The sequence below is a fragment of the Leopardus geoffroyi genome, chromosome E2 (assembly GCF_018350155.1).
Source record: "Leopardus geoffroyi isolate Oge1 chromosome E2, O.geoffroyi_Oge1_pat1.0, whole genome shotgun sequence".
Taxonomy (NCBI): Eukaryota; Metazoa; Chordata; class Mammalia; order Carnivora; family Felidae; genus Leopardus; species Leopardus geoffroyi.
In genome coordinates this window covers 10,365,684-10,382,164 of record NC_059335.1, presented here as the reverse complement: position 1 = coordinate 10,382,164, position 16,481 = coordinate 10,365,684, and the positions used below count along the sequence as shown (strand labels likewise).

Sequence of the window (16,481 nt, the reverse complement as noted above, 5' to 3'; positions counted from 1 at the left end):
TCCGTCTTCTTCCCGTGTCCTCACTTGTCTTTCTTCTGAGCCCGTCTGTCCCTGGGGCCAAATTTCCCCTTCTTAAAGGACACCAGTCCTGGGGCACCTGGGTGGCTCAGTCGCTTAAGCATTAGACTTCGCCTCAGGTCACGATCTCTCAGTTCGTGGGTTCGAGCCCCGCGTCGGGCTCTGTGCTGACAGCTCAGAGCCTGGAGCCGCTTCGGATTCTGTGTCTCCCCCCTCTCTGCCCTTCCCCCGCCTGCGCTCAGTCTCTCTCTCTCTCTCTCTTTCTCAAAAATAAATACATAAACATTAAAAAAAAAATCCCCATCTCCCTGATCTCACATCCCCCCCAGCCACTGTTTTCTTTTAGAGCAACACTTCCTCCCAGGGGTTTCTAGGGGCTTTTGTCCTGTTCTTTCCTGGGCTCTCCGGAAGCCGCTCTGATTGGTCCAGAGATCGGGCTCCACCAGCCCTGCTCTGGTCCCCGCTGACCCCACTTTACCAAATCCAGCGGCCGATTCTCTGCCCTTCTCTGATGTGACCACTCGGCAGCTTTTCTTTTTTTCACTTTCTTTCTTTTAAAAATTGAGGTATATTCACATATCCTAAAATTCACCTTTTTTTTCCAAAAAGTTTATTTATTTATTTTGAGAGAGAGAGAGAGAGCGCGCGCACAGGAGGGGCAGAGAGAGAAGGAGAGAGAGAGAATCCCAAGCAGGCTCTGCGCGGCCAGGGCGGAGCCCGATGTGGGGCTCGAACTCACGAACCCTGAGATCATGACCTGAGCGCAAACCAAGTCGGAGGCTTCACTGACTGAGCCCCCCAGGCGCCGCGCCCCCCTCCTCCACGTTAGGTATTTCTAAGCGAGCCATCCTGACAGGGCCATCGTGCAGTGATCTGAACAGCACGGAAGGCACAGGTACTCTCTCCTCCTGAGCCCCCCGGTCCCCTTGATTGGATGACGCTGCGCTGGGTGGCTTTCCTTCCTACGCACTGGCCTGTCAGCCTCTCTGTTACCCTCTGATGTCTCCTCTTCCTTTCTCCCTCCCCCGCCCCCCCCCCACCGTGGCGACCTCAGCGACCTCGTGGCTGTCCATACCTGCAGCATTCTAGCAACTTCCAAACGTCCTCTCTCCTGAGCCGCAGACCCACCAAGCACCCCTCGAGTGGACACTTGAGCGCACCAACTAGACGTCTTCTTCCCGCTGGCTTCGCGCTCCTGGAAAAGGAGGTCCCAGCGACCCCGATGCTCGGCGCTGCAAAATCGGGAGGGATCCTTGATTTCTCTCCCAGCTGACCTCACACTGTCAGCAAGTCCTCTCTGCGCCTTCAAAACGTGCCCGGAATCCGGTGTCGCCCCCCCCCCCTTACTTCGGTAAGGCACCTTACGCGGTGCCCCCCGCCCTGGCCCCTGCCAGCGGCCTCTGTCGCCCAGACTCTTCCAGTCAACTTACTGGCCTCTCGGCTCCCTGAAATCCCAGCTAGCGGTTCTCCGTTCCCCCCCTGGCTCAGCATTCGCGAGCAGCGCGGATGGTAGGACTCCGTTTCTATGAAATGTCCAGAACGGGCAGAGTCACAGAGACCGAAAGAAGGTTGGTGGGTGAGCAGGTCTGGGGGAAGGTGGTGGCTGGATTGCGGGGTGCCAGCAATTGAGGGCACGGGTGTCTTTTGGGGGGTGATGAGGATTTTCACACGTTGAAAGCGCCTGGGTGGCTCAGTGGGTTGAGTGTCTCATCTCGGCTCGGGTCGTGATCTCACAGTTTGTGAGTTCGAGCCCCGCGTCGGGCTCTCTGCTGTCAGCCCAGACCCCGCTTCAGATCTCCTGTCCCGCCCCCCCCCCCGCCATCCCTCCTCTCAAAAATAAATAAAACATTAAAAATAATAATAAATTCAGTAATAACAGGGATCGTGGTGATGTAACTCACCCCTGCGAATACCCTGAAAGCTTCTGAATTGTACGTTTTAAGTGGGGGAATTGCATGCAGTGCGAGGTCGAGCTCAACAAAGCCGTCACCACCTTCCCCCCAAGCCCTCCCAACCACCACCAACAAACAATCCTTCCTGTGGCTCTCATCTCAACCCAGTGTCCTCACCACAACTGGTGCAACTCGCTGCGATCTGCCGTCCCCTTCCCGTCCCACAATCCCTCTATCTTCTGAACACATCACCTCCACTCTCCCCTCCGCCCACGCTGTTCCCGCCATGCTGGCTTCCTTGCATGTTCTGCCCCAGGGCCTTTGCACCTGCTGTTCCCGCTGCTTGGGACAGTCGTCCCCTAAAATCTCCCATGGTTCACTCCCTCCCCTCTCTCACTCTCAGCTCCAGCGTCACCTCCTCCCGAGAGGCTTTCCGGACCATCATCTCGAACAGGAATGGCATCCGCCACGCTTCTCTGCCTCCTCTCCCTGTTTTATTTGCCTCCGCTGCACTCCTCACTTTGTGACATAGCGGATACGGACTTGCTTATGTATGCATTGCCCCATCACCTTCAGGTGACCTGTCCTGCTCGCTCTGGTATCCGCCCGGGGCTAAACAGTGACTGGCACAAAGCAGGTGCCCAAGAAACAGGTGTTGAATGCACAAATTGGGGAACGCTCCCTACATCCTTCCCTCTCTGAGCCTTAGGTCCGCGTGTTCAAAGGCCTCCTGGATGACCCAAGGTATCTCAAACCCACTCTGGTGATGGATGGTCCCCCACCCCGCCTCCCCAGATATGCCACGTCCTGGAGCCTGTGAACATGACCTTATTCAGAAAAAGGGTCTTTGCCGATGTCATTATGTTAAAAGATCCTGAGATGAGATCATGCAAATTATCCCCTTTTTCATATTTATTGACAGAGAGAGAGAGAGAGAGAGAGAGAGAATGAGCAGGGGAGGGGCAAAGACAGAGCGACAGAGAGAGAGAATCCCAAGCAGGCTCCGCACTGTCCGTGGAGCACAAATCCCGGGAAGTGCGAAATCAGGACCTGAGCCAGAATCGAGATGCCCAAGTGACTGAGCCACCCAGGCTCCCCAAGATCATATAGATAATATATATTAGATATAATAGATATTATCATATAGGATAATTCCTGGAGGACCCTAAATCCGGTGACCAGTGTCCCTGTAAGAGAAAGGAAAGGAGAAGGTGCAGGCGTGGAGGGAAGAGCACGTGACGATGGAGGCCGAGACCGGAGGGACGTGGCCCCTGCCCAGGGGATGTCAGGAGACACGGGAAACTGGAAGAGGCAAGGAAGGATCCCCCCACCCTGGGGTGTCGGGGGCGGTGGGGGGGGGGCGGGGAGAGCAGGGCCCTGCTGACACCTTGATTTCAGACTTCTGGCCCCCAGAACTGTGAGGGGCTTGATTTCTCCTTTCGCGCCACCTTGCTTTGCGGTCGTAGGTTTCAGCGGCTGCAGGAAACTCACACGCTCGCCATGTCCCGAGAACCTCAGCATATTCCTCCCACCCGCTCTTTCCCCATCCCGGGGAGGGCCTCACCTCCCACCCCCTCGACAGCCGCAGACGCTCCACCCTCACCCCTCCTCCGGTGGTCAGTCACCAATCCCCGTTGTTTGAAGCCACCGAGTTCGTGGAAAGTCGTTACGGCAGCAGCGAGAAACTAACACGCTGTTGTAACGATTGTATCTATAAAGTCGCCTCTGCGGGCCGGCTGCTCATTGTCCGCTTCCGCAGACGTCTCTGGTGTCTGTGACAGGGCCCGGCCCGCAGCGGGCACTTCAGGTCTGTGCAGTGAGCGTTTGCTTCCTAATGTCACGCACCCCCTCAACTTTCTCAGGATTGACTTCACCCTCAAGCAAACCCTGCGAGATAAAATCTATTAGCGACCGCCGGGGCGCCTGGGTGACAGCTGGCTGGGTGCGCATCCGACTCTTGGTTTGGGCTCCCGTCGTGATCTCACGGTTCGAGCCCCGCATCGGGCTCCGTGCTGACGGTGTGGAGCCTGCTTGGGAGTCTCTCTCTCTGCCCCTCCCCTACTCACGCGGTCTCTGTCTCTCTCAAGTAAATAAATAAACTTAAAAGACAAAACCAGGGGCGCCTGGGTGGCTCAGTCGGTTGGGCGTCCGACTTCGGCTCGGGTCCTGACCTCGCGGTCCGTGAGTTCGAGCCCCGCGTCGGGCTCTGGGCTGACAGCTCAGAGCCTGGGACCTGTTTCGGATTCTGTGTCTCCCTCTCTCTCTGAGCCTCCTCTGCTCATGCTCTGTCTCTGTCTCAAAAATAAATAAATGTTAAAAAAAAAAAAAAATTAAAAAAAAAAAAAAGAAAAGCAAAACAAAACTCTTATCAACCAGAATGCCTGGGCAGCTCAGTTGGTCAGGCATCAGACTTCGGCTCAGGTCATGATTTTGCGGTTCATGAGTTCGAGCCCCACATCTGGCTCTCTGCTCTCAGCACAGAGCCCGCTTTGGATCCTCTGTCTCCCTCTCTCTCTGCCCTTTCCCCACTCGCTCACTCTTTCTCAAAAATAAACATTAAAGAAAAAAAAAAAAGATTCTGGAGCCAGGTGCCAGGGCTCAGAACAAACCCAGCTTAGCCACACTAGCTATGTGACTGCGGGCAAGTCTTTTGACCTTCCCGAGCCTCAGTGATCTCACCTGGAAAGCGGGGATACTAACAGTTCCTTCCTCATGACCTTGCGAGGATTAGGGAAGGTGACGCCTGGTGCTGTTAGATGTTGGCAGGAGTATTACTATTTTAGTAGCAAGTGCTCGGTGTCTAAATCCCTCGCCCCTCCAGGTCGGGCGGGCGGGAATGCACCCGGTGCACCCGCCTCACTCAGGCCGACGGGTGTTAGTCGACCGACCGACCGACCGACCGACCGACGACGGATGGCGGGCGTCCCTCGGTGCCTGCGGCTTCTAGGGCGAACAGGCGAGGGCTCAGAGACACAGGCCGGGCGGGACCATGGGTTTATTGGGAGCTCCACGCGTGCACTCACAGCGTCACACGACAAGGGCACGGTTACCCGGAAGGCGCGAGGTGGCCTCCACCCACGGCTGGGCCCAGAGGCGGTGGGGTGCAGTCTCCTTCCTGGTGGCCCGGGCCCAGCGGGGGCCTTCCTCCCGGGCGGCTGAGGGAGGGCACCGGGGTGGCCCGGGCCTGGCAAGGGGGCGAGCAGGGAGCCGGGGGACCGGGGCGGGTGGGGGGCCTGCGCCCTCACTCCAGGGACTGGAGCATCAGCAGCTGCTTCAGCACCTTCGTCTGGCTGGTCTCGCGGATCTCGCCGGCCAGGAACATCTCGTCCACGACCGTGTAAACCTGAGCGGAGGGAGGTCGATGGGGCGGGGTGGTGGGTGGGGGGAGACCCCGGTGTGAGGGAGGCCTCCCCACCCCCCAACAGGTGCTGGTCCGAACCCCTGATGACAGAGAGCCAGGAAACGGACAGGGGCAGAGGCACCGGGCGGCCCGCCCTCCTCCCTCCTCCTGACCGGAAGCCCACCTTGTAGAAATTGAACACCAGGTCCAGCTCACAGACGTTGTGGAAATACTCGTTTAAGACCTGGGGGAGGAGGCAGAGATGGTAAGAGCCGGGCAGGGAGAGACACGCAGAGAAACCGAGGAAGGGGGAGGCAGGGAGGAGGAAAGACGCGGTGACAAAGACGGTCAGAGGCAGAAAGTCCAGGGCAGGGATGATCGGAGAGCGAAAGACGGCAGACAAGACAGACAGACAGACAGGCAGAGGGAGAAAGAGGAAACTGTATGGGCAGGGAGGGGCAGAGGGAGCCCCCCCCCCCTCCCGGTCTGGGCATCCCGAGGGGAGACCAGGGGTGGTTCTGGGGAGTTGGGCCGGGGGCCACAGCGCCCCTACCCGCTCCCCCGCCCCCCCCACCCCCCGCCTGCCCCTGCACCTCCACGAAGTTGTGGATGGCCTCCAGGTAGGCCAGGTTGTTGTCATTGACATCCACGCAGATGCAGAAGTAGAGGCCAGCGTAGCGTCGGTAAATGATCTTGAAGTTCCGGAACTGCAGGGCAGAGAGCCTGTCAGCGCCCAGCTGTGCCCAGGACCCAACGTGCTGGGCAGAGCGGAGCCAAAAAATTCCGTCCTTTATCCCATGCACGGTCCCTGAGGCCCTGCTCTGCGTCTGGCCCTGTGCCGGGGACACAGTGGTGACAGAGACAGGCCTGGCCCTCCCCTCGCGGGGCTCCCAAACCCACAGAGGTTCATCCACGGTCATCCCCAGCCTGGGGATCCAGGAGGGCTTCCTGGAGGAGGGGGCGCCTGCACTGAGGTCTGCACTGGGAAAGTAGATAAAGAGATAGATACAGGGGCACCTGGGGGGCTTGGTTAAGCATCCGACTTCGGCTCAGGTCATGATCTCGTGGTGCGTGGGTTTGAGCCCCGCATTGGGCTTTGCACGGACAGGACAGAGCCTTCCTGGGATTCTCCTTCTCCTCCTCTCTACCTCTCCCCCTTTGGCATGGTGCGCACGCACTCTCTCTCTCTCTCTAAGTAAATAAAATTTGTTTTTGTTTTTTTTTTTAATTTTTTTTTTTCAACGTTTATTTATTTTTGGGACAGAGAGAGACAGAGCATGAACGGGGGAGGGGCAGAGAGAGGGGGAGACACAGAATCGGAAACAGGCTCCAGGCTCTGAGCCATCAGCCCAGAGCCTGATGCGGGGTTCGAACTCACGGACCGCGAGATCATGACCTGGCTGAAGTCGGATGCTTAACCGACTGCGCCACCCAGGCGCCCCAAAATTTGTTTTAAAAAAAAGAGAGAGGGGTGCCTGGGTGGCTTGGTCGGTTAAGCCTCCGACTTCGGCTCAGGTCATGATCTCACGGTCCGTGAGTTCGAGCCCCACATCGGGCTCTGGGCTGATGGCTCGGAGCCTGGAGCCTGTTTCCGATTCTGTGTCTCCCTTTCTCTCTCTGCCCCTCCCCTGTTCATGCTCTGTCTCTCTGTGTCTCAAAAATAAATAAAACATTAAAAAAAAATTTAAAAAAAGTAAAAATAAAAAAAGAGAGAGAGATAGATATAGATACAAATAGGCATCAGGGTTTGCTAAGCACAAGGTCTTTGGCCAATATCTGAAAAATCCCAGCTCTGGGTCTGGTGTTAGAATGTTTTGTCGCCACCTGGTGGAAACTACAAAACATTAGTCCCTGATTTTTATGCCTCTTTTTTTCCTCCCCCCGGGCTCATCCTTCTGTTAATTTCTATACTTTGAGTATGTTTCCTTTCCTTTTTTTTTTTTTTTAAGTTTATTTGTTTACATTGAGAGAGAGAGAGAGAGAGAGTGTGCGAGAGCAGGGGAGGGGCAGGGAGCGAAGGAGAATCCCAAGCAGGCGTGGGGCTCAATCTCAGGACCCTGACATCATGACCTGAACAGAAATCAAGAGTCGGATGCTTCACCGATTGAGCCACCCAGGCGCCCAGCATTCTGTTTTTTCTTAAAGCTCTCCGTCTCCCACTATCACCCTCCCGGCTTGTTCCTATGCCTCAGTTTTAAATTTGGAGGCTTCTCGGGGAAGCTGAGTGGCTCACTCAGTTGAGCGTCAACTCTTGATTTCGGCTCGGGTCATGATCTCAGGGTCCTGGGATCGAGCCCCAAGTCAGGCTCTGCACTGAGCGCCTGCTCGGAATTCTCTCTCTCCCTCTCCCTCTGCCCCTCCCCACGGGCACCTTGTGTGCTCTCTCTCTCTCTCTCTCTCTCAGGGATCCGGCCCCCCACACCTTCACGCCTTCTCCTGCTATGTACTCTCAGATGAGTCTCTTCCCGCAGGCTGGGGCAGGCCCCCTCTGAACTGCCCCCACCACGGGGCCCCCATCCCCACCCTGACCACTCCAGGCGTCGCTGTCTGGGGGCAGGTCTGTCTCCTCACTGGACTGAGCTGGGGCTGTCACCGCCGTGTCCCCAGCACCACCCTGCACGGGAAGAAGGCCAAGCCCTAATCCCTGGAATCCGTGAATAGGTGACCTTACATGGCAAAAGAGATTGTGCAGGTGTGCTAAGGATCTTGAGACGGGGAGATCTGGGATTATCCCGACGGGGCCCAGAGCAATTCCACAAGGATCCTTATAAGGGAAAGACGACGACGATGGGAGAGTGTGGGTGGGAGAGAGAGTTCAAGAGGCTATGCTGCCGCCTTTGAAGCTGGAGAAGGGGCCCCCCGTGCGGAGGAACGCGGGCCGCCTCCAGAAGTGGGGGGAAAGGCAAGGAAACAGACTCTCCCTGGAGCCCGCAGAGGGAACTCAGCCCCTGCTGACCCATTGTGGACGCCCGACCTCAAGAGCTGTGAGACGATGAATCTGTGTTGTTTGGAGCCACTAAGTTTAGTAATTTGTTACCACAGGGGCGCCTGGGTGGCTCAATCGGTTAAGTGTCCCAACTCTTGATCTTGGCTCAGGTCATGATCTCACAGTCAGTGAGTTCGAGCCGCATATTGGGCTCGGCGCTGGTGGCGTGGAGCCTGCTTGGGATTCTGTCTCTCCTTCTCACCTACCCTCCCTCACTTGTGTGCGTGCTCGCTCGCTCTCTCTCTCTCAAAATAAATAAATAAACTAGAAGAAAAAAGTGATTTGTTACCACAGCAAAAGGAATCTAATGTAGGTGCTAAGGAATAGGCATTCATGAACAAACGAGAGGAAGAAAGTTTGGGTGGCCTGGGCCTTCTCGTTGGGTACTCATTCTTAGGTTTTCCTCTCACAAGTCCCCTCCTCCAGGAAGCCTGCCCTGATCTCAGTCTCCTGAGAGAGACAGTATCTATTGTCTCCTACCCCTGATTCTTCCCACTTCGTTGGGGGAGGGACCAATTCTCTCTTTTTAAAAAAAAAAAAAATTTTTTTTTAACTTTTATTTATTTTTGAGACAGAGAGAGACAGAGCATGAATGGGGGAGGGGCAGAGAGAGAGGGAGACACAGAATTGGAAGCAGGCTCCAGGCTCTGGGCCATCAGCCCAGAGCCTGACCCGGGGCTCGAACTCACGGACCGTGAGATCATGACCCGAGCTGAAGTCGGACGCTTAACCGACTGAGCCACCCAGGCGCCCCACCAATTCTCTCCTATTCCCCACTGCATTCCCTCCCCTGGGACCCCCTCCCTGACCCTCAGGCTGAGTCAGGCGCCCTCCTCCCACCCGGCTGCTCCGTCCCAGCCCTGCCCTCTCTGGGTGGTGGTGGGAGAGAGTGGGAAATAAACGCACAAAGGAACAAATGAATGAATTAATGGCCTACATCGGGAGGAACCGAAGATCTGGGCGTCAGGGCCCCTTGCGACCTTCTCGCCTGCCCAGCTGGCCTCACCAACCTGCTCCTGGTCCCTCAGCACTCCGAGCAGGAGGCCCACTATGCTGGCAGCAGGGGACGGGGCATCCGCCCCCTCCTTCCATCCTGCACCTGCTAAACCGGCTCTCGCCCCGTCGCCCCGCTCCCCGCAAGGCCCCCCATCCCGTCCTCCTCCTGGAAACCCTTTTCTCTAGGCTGCTGGGAACCCCGAATCTCCTGGCTTTCCTCTGCCTCCTCACCTCCCGCCTCTACATATGGCCTCTCTTCTCTCCTTTGTTCCCCTCTGTCGATTGTCACCCCCCCCCCCAACTCCGCTAAGTCCCTCGGCCTTCCTCGCTCACAGTGTGCAGAACCTTCCAGATCACCACATCCTGCCCAAACTCCGGTTCATCACTCCGTCCTGGATTCTCCGCTGGGTGTGAACAGACACCTCACTCCTGGCCTTCGCCCTCAACCTGCTCTTTCCTGAGCTGGCCCACCTCCCTCCTCTGCTCAAAACCCTCCCGGAGCAGCCACCGCACTCATAAGAGCTCAAGTCTTATGAGGCCCACGAGGCCCCAGGTGATCTGTCCCTGTTATCTCTTTGACCTCATCGGCCCTCCTCCCTGCCTTACAGCACCTCAGACCCGCTAGCCTTCTTGCGATCCCAGGAATGCCCCACTAGGTTCCAGCCTCAGGGCCTTTGCCTGCTACTCCTTACTTGCTACTCCCTGGGTTGGGAGGGCTCCCTCTCAGATATCATCTCCTGCCACTTCAGCCCCTTCAGGTCTCGGCTCCAATGTTACCGTTTCCAGACTTCCTCCTTAAATCCCTGACACCTGCATTCCGAACCCCTCCCCCTGTACACACGCCAGCACCGACTTCCCACAGATGACGCCTGGGTGGCTCGGTTGGTTAAGCGTCCGACTTCGGCTCAGGTCGTGATCTCACAGTTCGTGAGTTCGAGCCCCGCGTTGGGCTCTCTGGTGTCAGCGCAGAGCCCGCTTCAGCGCCTCTGTCTCCCCCTCTCTCAGCCTCTCCCCTGCTCTATCCCAAAAATAATAAACATAAACGTAATAATAATAATAGTAAGGAACAGTGCCTGGCATACGGTAGGCCCCCATTAAATGTGTTGAATTTACAGGACAATCAGCCTGGCTGATGCCGTGGGAATTAAAGACACAGCCTTCCTGATCTAAAGACACCGGGCTGGTTCAGGCAGTACAGCCTGCAACTCTTGATCTCAGGGTCATGAGTTCAAGCCCCCTGTTGGGTATGGAGATTACTTAAAATGAACGAATGAATGAATGAATGAACGAACGAACGGACCCTGAGACATAGCAACAAACAGCCATATAAGATCCTTGACTGGCTCTGAATAATCAGCTACGACAATCTGGGGGACATTTAACTATTGACTGGGTATTAGAGTAAATAAGGGAGTATGATTACTTTCATCAGGTTGGCTAATGATATTGCGGTAATGTAAGGAAGCATCTTTATTTTCTGAGATAATTAGGAGTGAAAAGTCATCATCTCTGTAACTTAATTTCAAACACTACAGCAAGGGATAGTTCGCTACCTTAGTCTCTACTTGTGTGTGTGTGTTTTTCTAGAGTTTTATTTCACTTTTCAGATTTTATTTTTAAGCAATCTCTACACCCAATGTGGGGCTAAACTCACAACCCTTGAGATCAAGAGTCACGTGCGCCACCGACTGAACCAGCCAGGTACCTGGACGCCCTCATTTTTATAGTAATTTTTTAAAATAAGTTTCTTTTTAATGTTTATTTACCTTTGAGAGAGAGAGAGAGCAAGCGAGCACGAATGGGGGACAGGCAGAGAGAGAGGGAGATACAGAATCGGAAGCAGGCTCCAGGCTCTGAGCTGTCAGCACAGAGCCCCATGCGGGGCTCGAACCCACGACCTCTGAGATCACGACCTGAGCCAAAGTCGGACGTTTAACCATCTGGGCCACCGCAGGCGCCCCTTTATAGGAAGTTTTAAAAAGGCACGAGAAAAAAAAAAATGCTTCAGCCAAAAGAAAAAGAAAAGGTACAGCCAAAGGGTGAAAATATTAATACAGATTAAATCTGGATAGTGGGTGTATGAATCTTCAACCAACATCCTTCTCACTGTATTAATCTGTATGTTCGAAAGTCTTCACAACGTGGGGACCCTGGCGCCTGGTAGAGCGTGTGACTCTTGGTCGCGGGGTTGTGGGTTCGAGCCCCACGTTGGGTGTAGGGATGACTTAAAACTAAAATCTTAAAAAAAAAATTTTTTTTTCCCACAATGAAAAGTTTTTTGCAAAGAAGGAAGATCGCCAGCTCAAAGCGTGTTGAGGGAATGAACGCGGGAAGGAAAAGAGGGCCCGAGGGGTTCCTGCCTGTAGGCGTCGGGCAGGAGGCTGGGCAGGAAGGACGGGTGGAGGGAAGCAAGCGAGTGTGGTAGGCATGGGGGGGCAGGGGAGCATCACCTCCACAAAGTTGGTGTGTTTGGCATCTCGGACAGTGACCACGGCGTGCACCTCCTCGATCAGCTTCTGTTTCTCGTCGTCATCGAACTGCATGTACCACTTGGCCAGGCGCGTCTTGCCCGCCCGGTTCTGGATGAGGATGAAGCGGATCTGGGGACAGCAGGAGAAAGCGGAAGTGAGCGTGGCGGGGAGAGAGGGCTGGTCCAGGATGCCCCGCCCCAAAGCCCCGCCCATCCCCACGGGCCACGCCTGTAGACAGGGCCACGCCTCCTGCCGCCTGCCCTCTGGGGTCTCAACTGCTCCCCAGAGCCCGGTGGTCCCAACACCCCAGGGGAGTGACTTTTCCCACTCCCTGTCCCTGAGGCCCAGGCTCCGCTATCTTTGTCTGTTTGACCTTGGGCAAAGGATCCGCCCCCTCAGCCTCAGACTCCCCACCGGCAAAGTAAGTTTCCTAAGAAGATCCATCTTGTCAGTGATCGGTGGGATAGAGGTTTATAAGCTTAATTCAGGAGCCGGCGCATAGCATGCGCTCGAGAAATGTTTTGAGTTTCAGACTTCTGTGGTCTGAATCCGGGAGACCCCACTCTTTTATTTTCTTTTTCCTTACTAATTTCTTAAATTTCACCCACTTAAAAGATATGTTTCTTTCTTTTGAGAGAGAGAGAGAGAGCGAGAGAGCGCACACATGTGCAGAGAGAAGGAGAGAGGGAATCCCAAGCAGGTTCTGCGCTGTCAGCGTGGGGCCTGACATTAGGCTGGATCTCACCAGCTAGAGATCATAGAGTCAGAACCTTAACCGACCGCGCCACCTAAAATTCACCCATTCAAGATGTATATAGTTCAAGTGGTTTTTAGTGCATTCATATGATTGGGCAAAAATCACTCGTCTCTAATTCCAGAATATTTTCATCACCCCAGAAAGAAACCCCCACCCGTGTAGCAGACACTTCCCGTCCCTCCGGCCGCTGGCAAACGAGAACCTTTCTATCTCTATAGATTTTCCTGTTCTGGACATTTCGTGTGAATAGAATCAGAAACTATGTGGCCCTTGGTTTGCCTTCTGTCCCTTGGCAATGTTTTCAAAGCGCACCCACGTGGAGGCCTGTCCAGGCTTCACTTCTTTTCTTTTCAAAAAAAATTTTTTTTTAATGTTTATTTTTGAGAGGGAGAGACAGAGCATGAGCTGGGGAGGGTCGAGAGAGGGGGAGACGCAGAACCCGAAGCAGGCTCCAGGCTCTGAGCTGTCAACGCAGAACCCAACGACCTTGAGATCACGACCTGAGCTGAAATCAGACTCTTAACCGACTGAGCCACCCAGGCGCCCCCAGGCTTCATTTCTTTTTATGGCTGAATGGCATTCCACCACGTGGTTATACCTCGTTTTGCTGACCCACCCATCAGTTGATGGGCATTTGGGTTATTTCCACTTTTGGGTGATTATGAATAAGGCCGCTATGACCATTTGCTTGCAAGCTCTAACGTGCACGTTATGTTTTCATTTCTCTAGGGTATATACCTAGGGGGGGAACCGCTGGGTCTTGTGTTAATGCTGCGTCTCACTTTTTCAGGAACTGCCGAACTGTTTTCCAAAGCATCTGCCACTTCTCAAGTCATGGAACTCCTTGGTGCCTCAGTTTATCCACCTGGAAAGGGCCTCATAAAGTGCGATGGGAAGTAAACAGTGTATGAAAAGCATCTTAGACCAGCACCGTGCCTGGTTAGGATTATGCGCTGTGTCAGTTCTGATTACCATCAGCGAGGGCTAGGAAATTCCTTCTTGTGATTCGGAAAAGCCAGGTCAACCCTCATAGGGCTACTATGAAAACGTGAACAAGTTAATGCCAGAGGTGCTTAGCACAGTGCCTGTTCTATGTACAGCCCTCGATACGATTAGTGATCATGGCTGAGAGGCATTTGTCCAAGTGGCTAAGAACACAGACTCTAGAGCCTGAATGAATCCTGGCACTCCTGGCTGTGTGTCCATGGGCAAGTAACTTGGCCTCTCTGGGCCTCAGTTTCTCCTTCTGTATAATGGACATAATGAGAGCACCTCCCTCATAAGATAGTCGCAAGGGTTAAGAAATGTCAGGGGCCCAGCACAGTGGCTGGAACATACTAACTGTTACACAAGTATTAGTTCTTAGTGATATTATAATTCACCATCATTTGACTTTAAGAAAACCAAGGCCCGGGGCGCCTGGGTGGCTCAGTCGGTTATGGGTCCAACTCTTGATTTCAGCTTGGGTCAGGATCCCGGGGTCGTGGAACAGAGCCCCATGTCGGGCTCCGCGCTGAGCGTCGAGCCTGCTTGGGGTTCTCTCTCTGTTCCTCTCTCTCAGCCCCTCCTCTGCTCGCACTCTGTCTCTCAAAATAAATAAATAAACATTTAAAAAAATTTTTAAATGTTTATTTAAACACACAGAGTGACAGCGGGGAAGAGGCAGAGAGAGGGAAACACAGAATCAGAAAAAGGCTCCAGGCTCCAAGCCGTCAGCACACAGCCCGATGCAGTGCTTGAACCCACGGACTTTGAGATCATGACCTGAGCTGAAGTCGGATGCTTAACCGACTGAGCCTACCCAGGCGCCCCAAATAAATAGCTAAAAAATAGTAAGAAAAGAAAAGAAAACCAAGGCCCAACTTCACCCAGCTAGGAAGACTGCCTTTAGGCCCAGTTCTGTTTGAGACAGGCATGCGTATACCCATTTATAGATGAAGAAACTGAGGCTCAGAGAAAGAAGTCTCACAGCCACAAAGCACACCTGGGAGTCGAAAGGCTTTGCTCTGGACCCCTTTACCCTGGCTGACTCTCCGGGAGCCTCTATCCGTTCATGGGAGTCCACTCTCTTTCCTAAGCCTCACTCTCCAATAGTCCCCCTTCCCCCAACCAATCAAGACAGACAGGAACAGGATATTACACTCTCCTTCCAAGAACCCCATCTGCTGAGCCAGGGAAAACCACTTCCTAGCAGGCCAGGGGTCCTGGGTGCAAAGGGAAAGGGCCTGGGCCTGGCTGGGGGGAGGCTCACTAGGCAGCCACAACCTGTGGGCAGAGCCAGAGATATATAGGGTATATGGGGGAGGAGAGCTAAAAGAGCTGAGGGAGAATCCTGCCACTCACCCCCAAATTCCCTCACACACCTCTTCTGTATTAGAATCTCTCCACCTCTGGGAATCTGCCCTAAGAGGTCCCTTCCCTCCTGCACCCTCACCCCTCTGATGTTCCCTCTGGATGCCCCCCAACCTTCCCTGTCTCTGAGCCCCCATCCCCTGGAGCTCTTCCATTTTGACTTCCAATTTCTGGGTTTCGATCAATCCCCTCTTTTAGGCCTCAGAAGGCCTTTTACTGGGGACATCCCTTCTCTGACGCCAAGGCCTCCTCCCCTGTTCCAAAGGTCCGTGTTGCCTCCAAGGACCCTGTTTATGGGGGAGACTCCCTCGTTCTGACACCCACCTCCATTGATCTTGTTTTCCAGCTCCCTGCCCAAAGACCCATCCTGGGGGAGGGGAGCCAAATCCAATGCCCAGTCCTTGCTCCAAAAACTCCATTCACATCTCTCACGCTTGCATGTCTAACCCTACCCAAGACCCCTCTTCTTGGAAAGACCTGTTCCATTGCCCCCCAACCGTTTCTAATACCCACTCCCTACCTCCAAGCCTTCTCCTGCTTTGCAACACACTTCCCCTGACCCCATTCCCTACAGCAGCCTACTTCCCGTCTCCAGCGCCCAGGCTCTTCCCCTTGAGATTCTCTCATTCTCTTTCTCCCTCTCTCTCGTCAGCAGTACTCCTCCCGTTTCAACAGCCCCTCTCTTCCTTCAGTGTCAGTGTCCGCCTTCTAAAGACCCCTTCTGAAGCAGTCCCAGAGGTTTCCATTCTTCTCCAATTATCCTGCCACACTCCCAGAGATCCCTCCTCCTGGGTCGCCCCCTCCCCACCTCCCATTCCTTCTCCCCACCTCCGAGGTCCCGCTTCACGAATCGCCTCCGCATTTCAACCCCCCGCCCCCGCCATCTCCAATGTCTCCCGCACAGCCCTCTCCCCTTGGCACTCGGTCGCCAATGTCCTCTAGCTTCGAGACCCCCGGTGCGCTTCCGCGCCGAGAATCACCACCCAGTTGCCCCCTTCCCGGGCCTCCAATCGGCCCCAATCCCGAGAGCCCGCGCCCGGCCCAAACCATCGCACCGCGGCAGGGGACGCTTGTCAGCACCCAAGCGAGCCTCAAGCACCTGCACGCGGACCCACCCTGCGCCCGTCCCCAAGGTGGGCGCGCCCCCGTTACCATGGCGACCCCCGTCCGGACCCCAGCGGCCCCGGTCCCGCGGCTACTTGGCAGCTCCGGCTCCCGCAGCAGTCCGAGGTCCCAGGGCTAGAGCGGACTTCCGGCAGAAGAACGCGCCCGCCTTCTCGCGCACAGCCCACTGGGAACCGTAGTCTCAAGAATACCTTCCCCCGGCCAGGCTGCAAGCCTGGGAAAAGGGCTGGTCCCCCTTCCCAACATGCTGCGCGACTGTCCTTTCCCCGCCCCACGGTACAGACCCCGAATGCATGCTGGGAGTTGCGGGTGATGGTCCCTTCCGAGGACTACAATTGCGTGACAGCCCGCAACGGGGAGTTGCATTCTGGGAAATGTAGTTCTGGTAGTCCTCCCTCCATCCCTATCCTCCCAAGGCGAGAAGGGCATGCTGGAAATAGTAGTTTTAAGTAAGAAATTGATCTGTGGGTCTGGGGGCAGAAAAAAAAAAAAAAAAAAAAAAAAAAAAAAAAAGAAGGAGAAGAAGGAGAAAAAACTGCGCTGT

At 54.9% G+C, this 16,481-nt stretch overlaps 1 protein-coding gene and 1 long non-coding RNA gene across 5 annotated transcripts; one reads left to right on the top strand and one right to left on the bottom strand.

Moving 5' to 3' along the window:
* Positions 1-4,887: 4,887 nt before the first annotated feature.
* Positions 4,888-16,175, bottom strand: AP2S1 (adaptor related protein complex 2 subunit sigma 1). Of its 4 annotated transcripts, none has more exons than XM_045440771.1 (6): positions 15,965-16,131; positions 11,683-11,832; positions 7,922-8,014; positions 5,844-5,957; positions 5,435-5,494; positions 4,888-5,253 (listed from the first exon to the last, which is right to left on the bottom strand). In XM_045440771.1, the coding sequence occupies exons 1-6, from the start codon at positions 15,965-15,967 to the stop codon at positions 5,152-5,154; spliced, it is 522 nt and encodes a 173-aa protein (XP_045296727.1). In that variant the 5' UTR covers positions 15,968-16,131; the 3' UTR covers positions 4,888-5,151. The 4 variants fall into 4 exon arrangements, with proteins under 4 accessions (XP_045296727.1, XP_045296728.1, XP_045296729.1 ...); XM_045440772.1 differs by lacking the exon at positions 15,965-16,131 and adding an exon at positions 13,199-13,330; XM_045440773.1 differs by lacking the exon at positions 7,922-8,014 and having other exon boundaries at positions 15,965-16,097.
* Positions 12,017-13,375, top strand: LOC123578139. The gene is made up of 2 exons (XR_006702243.1): positions 12,017-12,124; positions 13,251-13,375. It is a non-coding gene; the product is annotated as an uncharacterized LOC123578139 (long non-coding RNA).
* Positions 16,176-16,481: the final 306 nt, after the last annotated feature.

Coding starts and splice junctions, on each gene's coding strand:
- AP2S1 (XM_045440771.1), bottom strand. Junction 8,015..11,682: donor AACACACCAACTTTGTGGAG/GTGATGCTCCCC, acceptor TTCCCTTATAAG/GATCCTTGTGGAATTGCTCT. Junction 5,958..7,921: donor TGCACAATCTCTTTTGCCAT/GTAAGGTCACCT, acceptor TCTGCCCTGCAG/TTCCGGAACTTCAAGATCAT.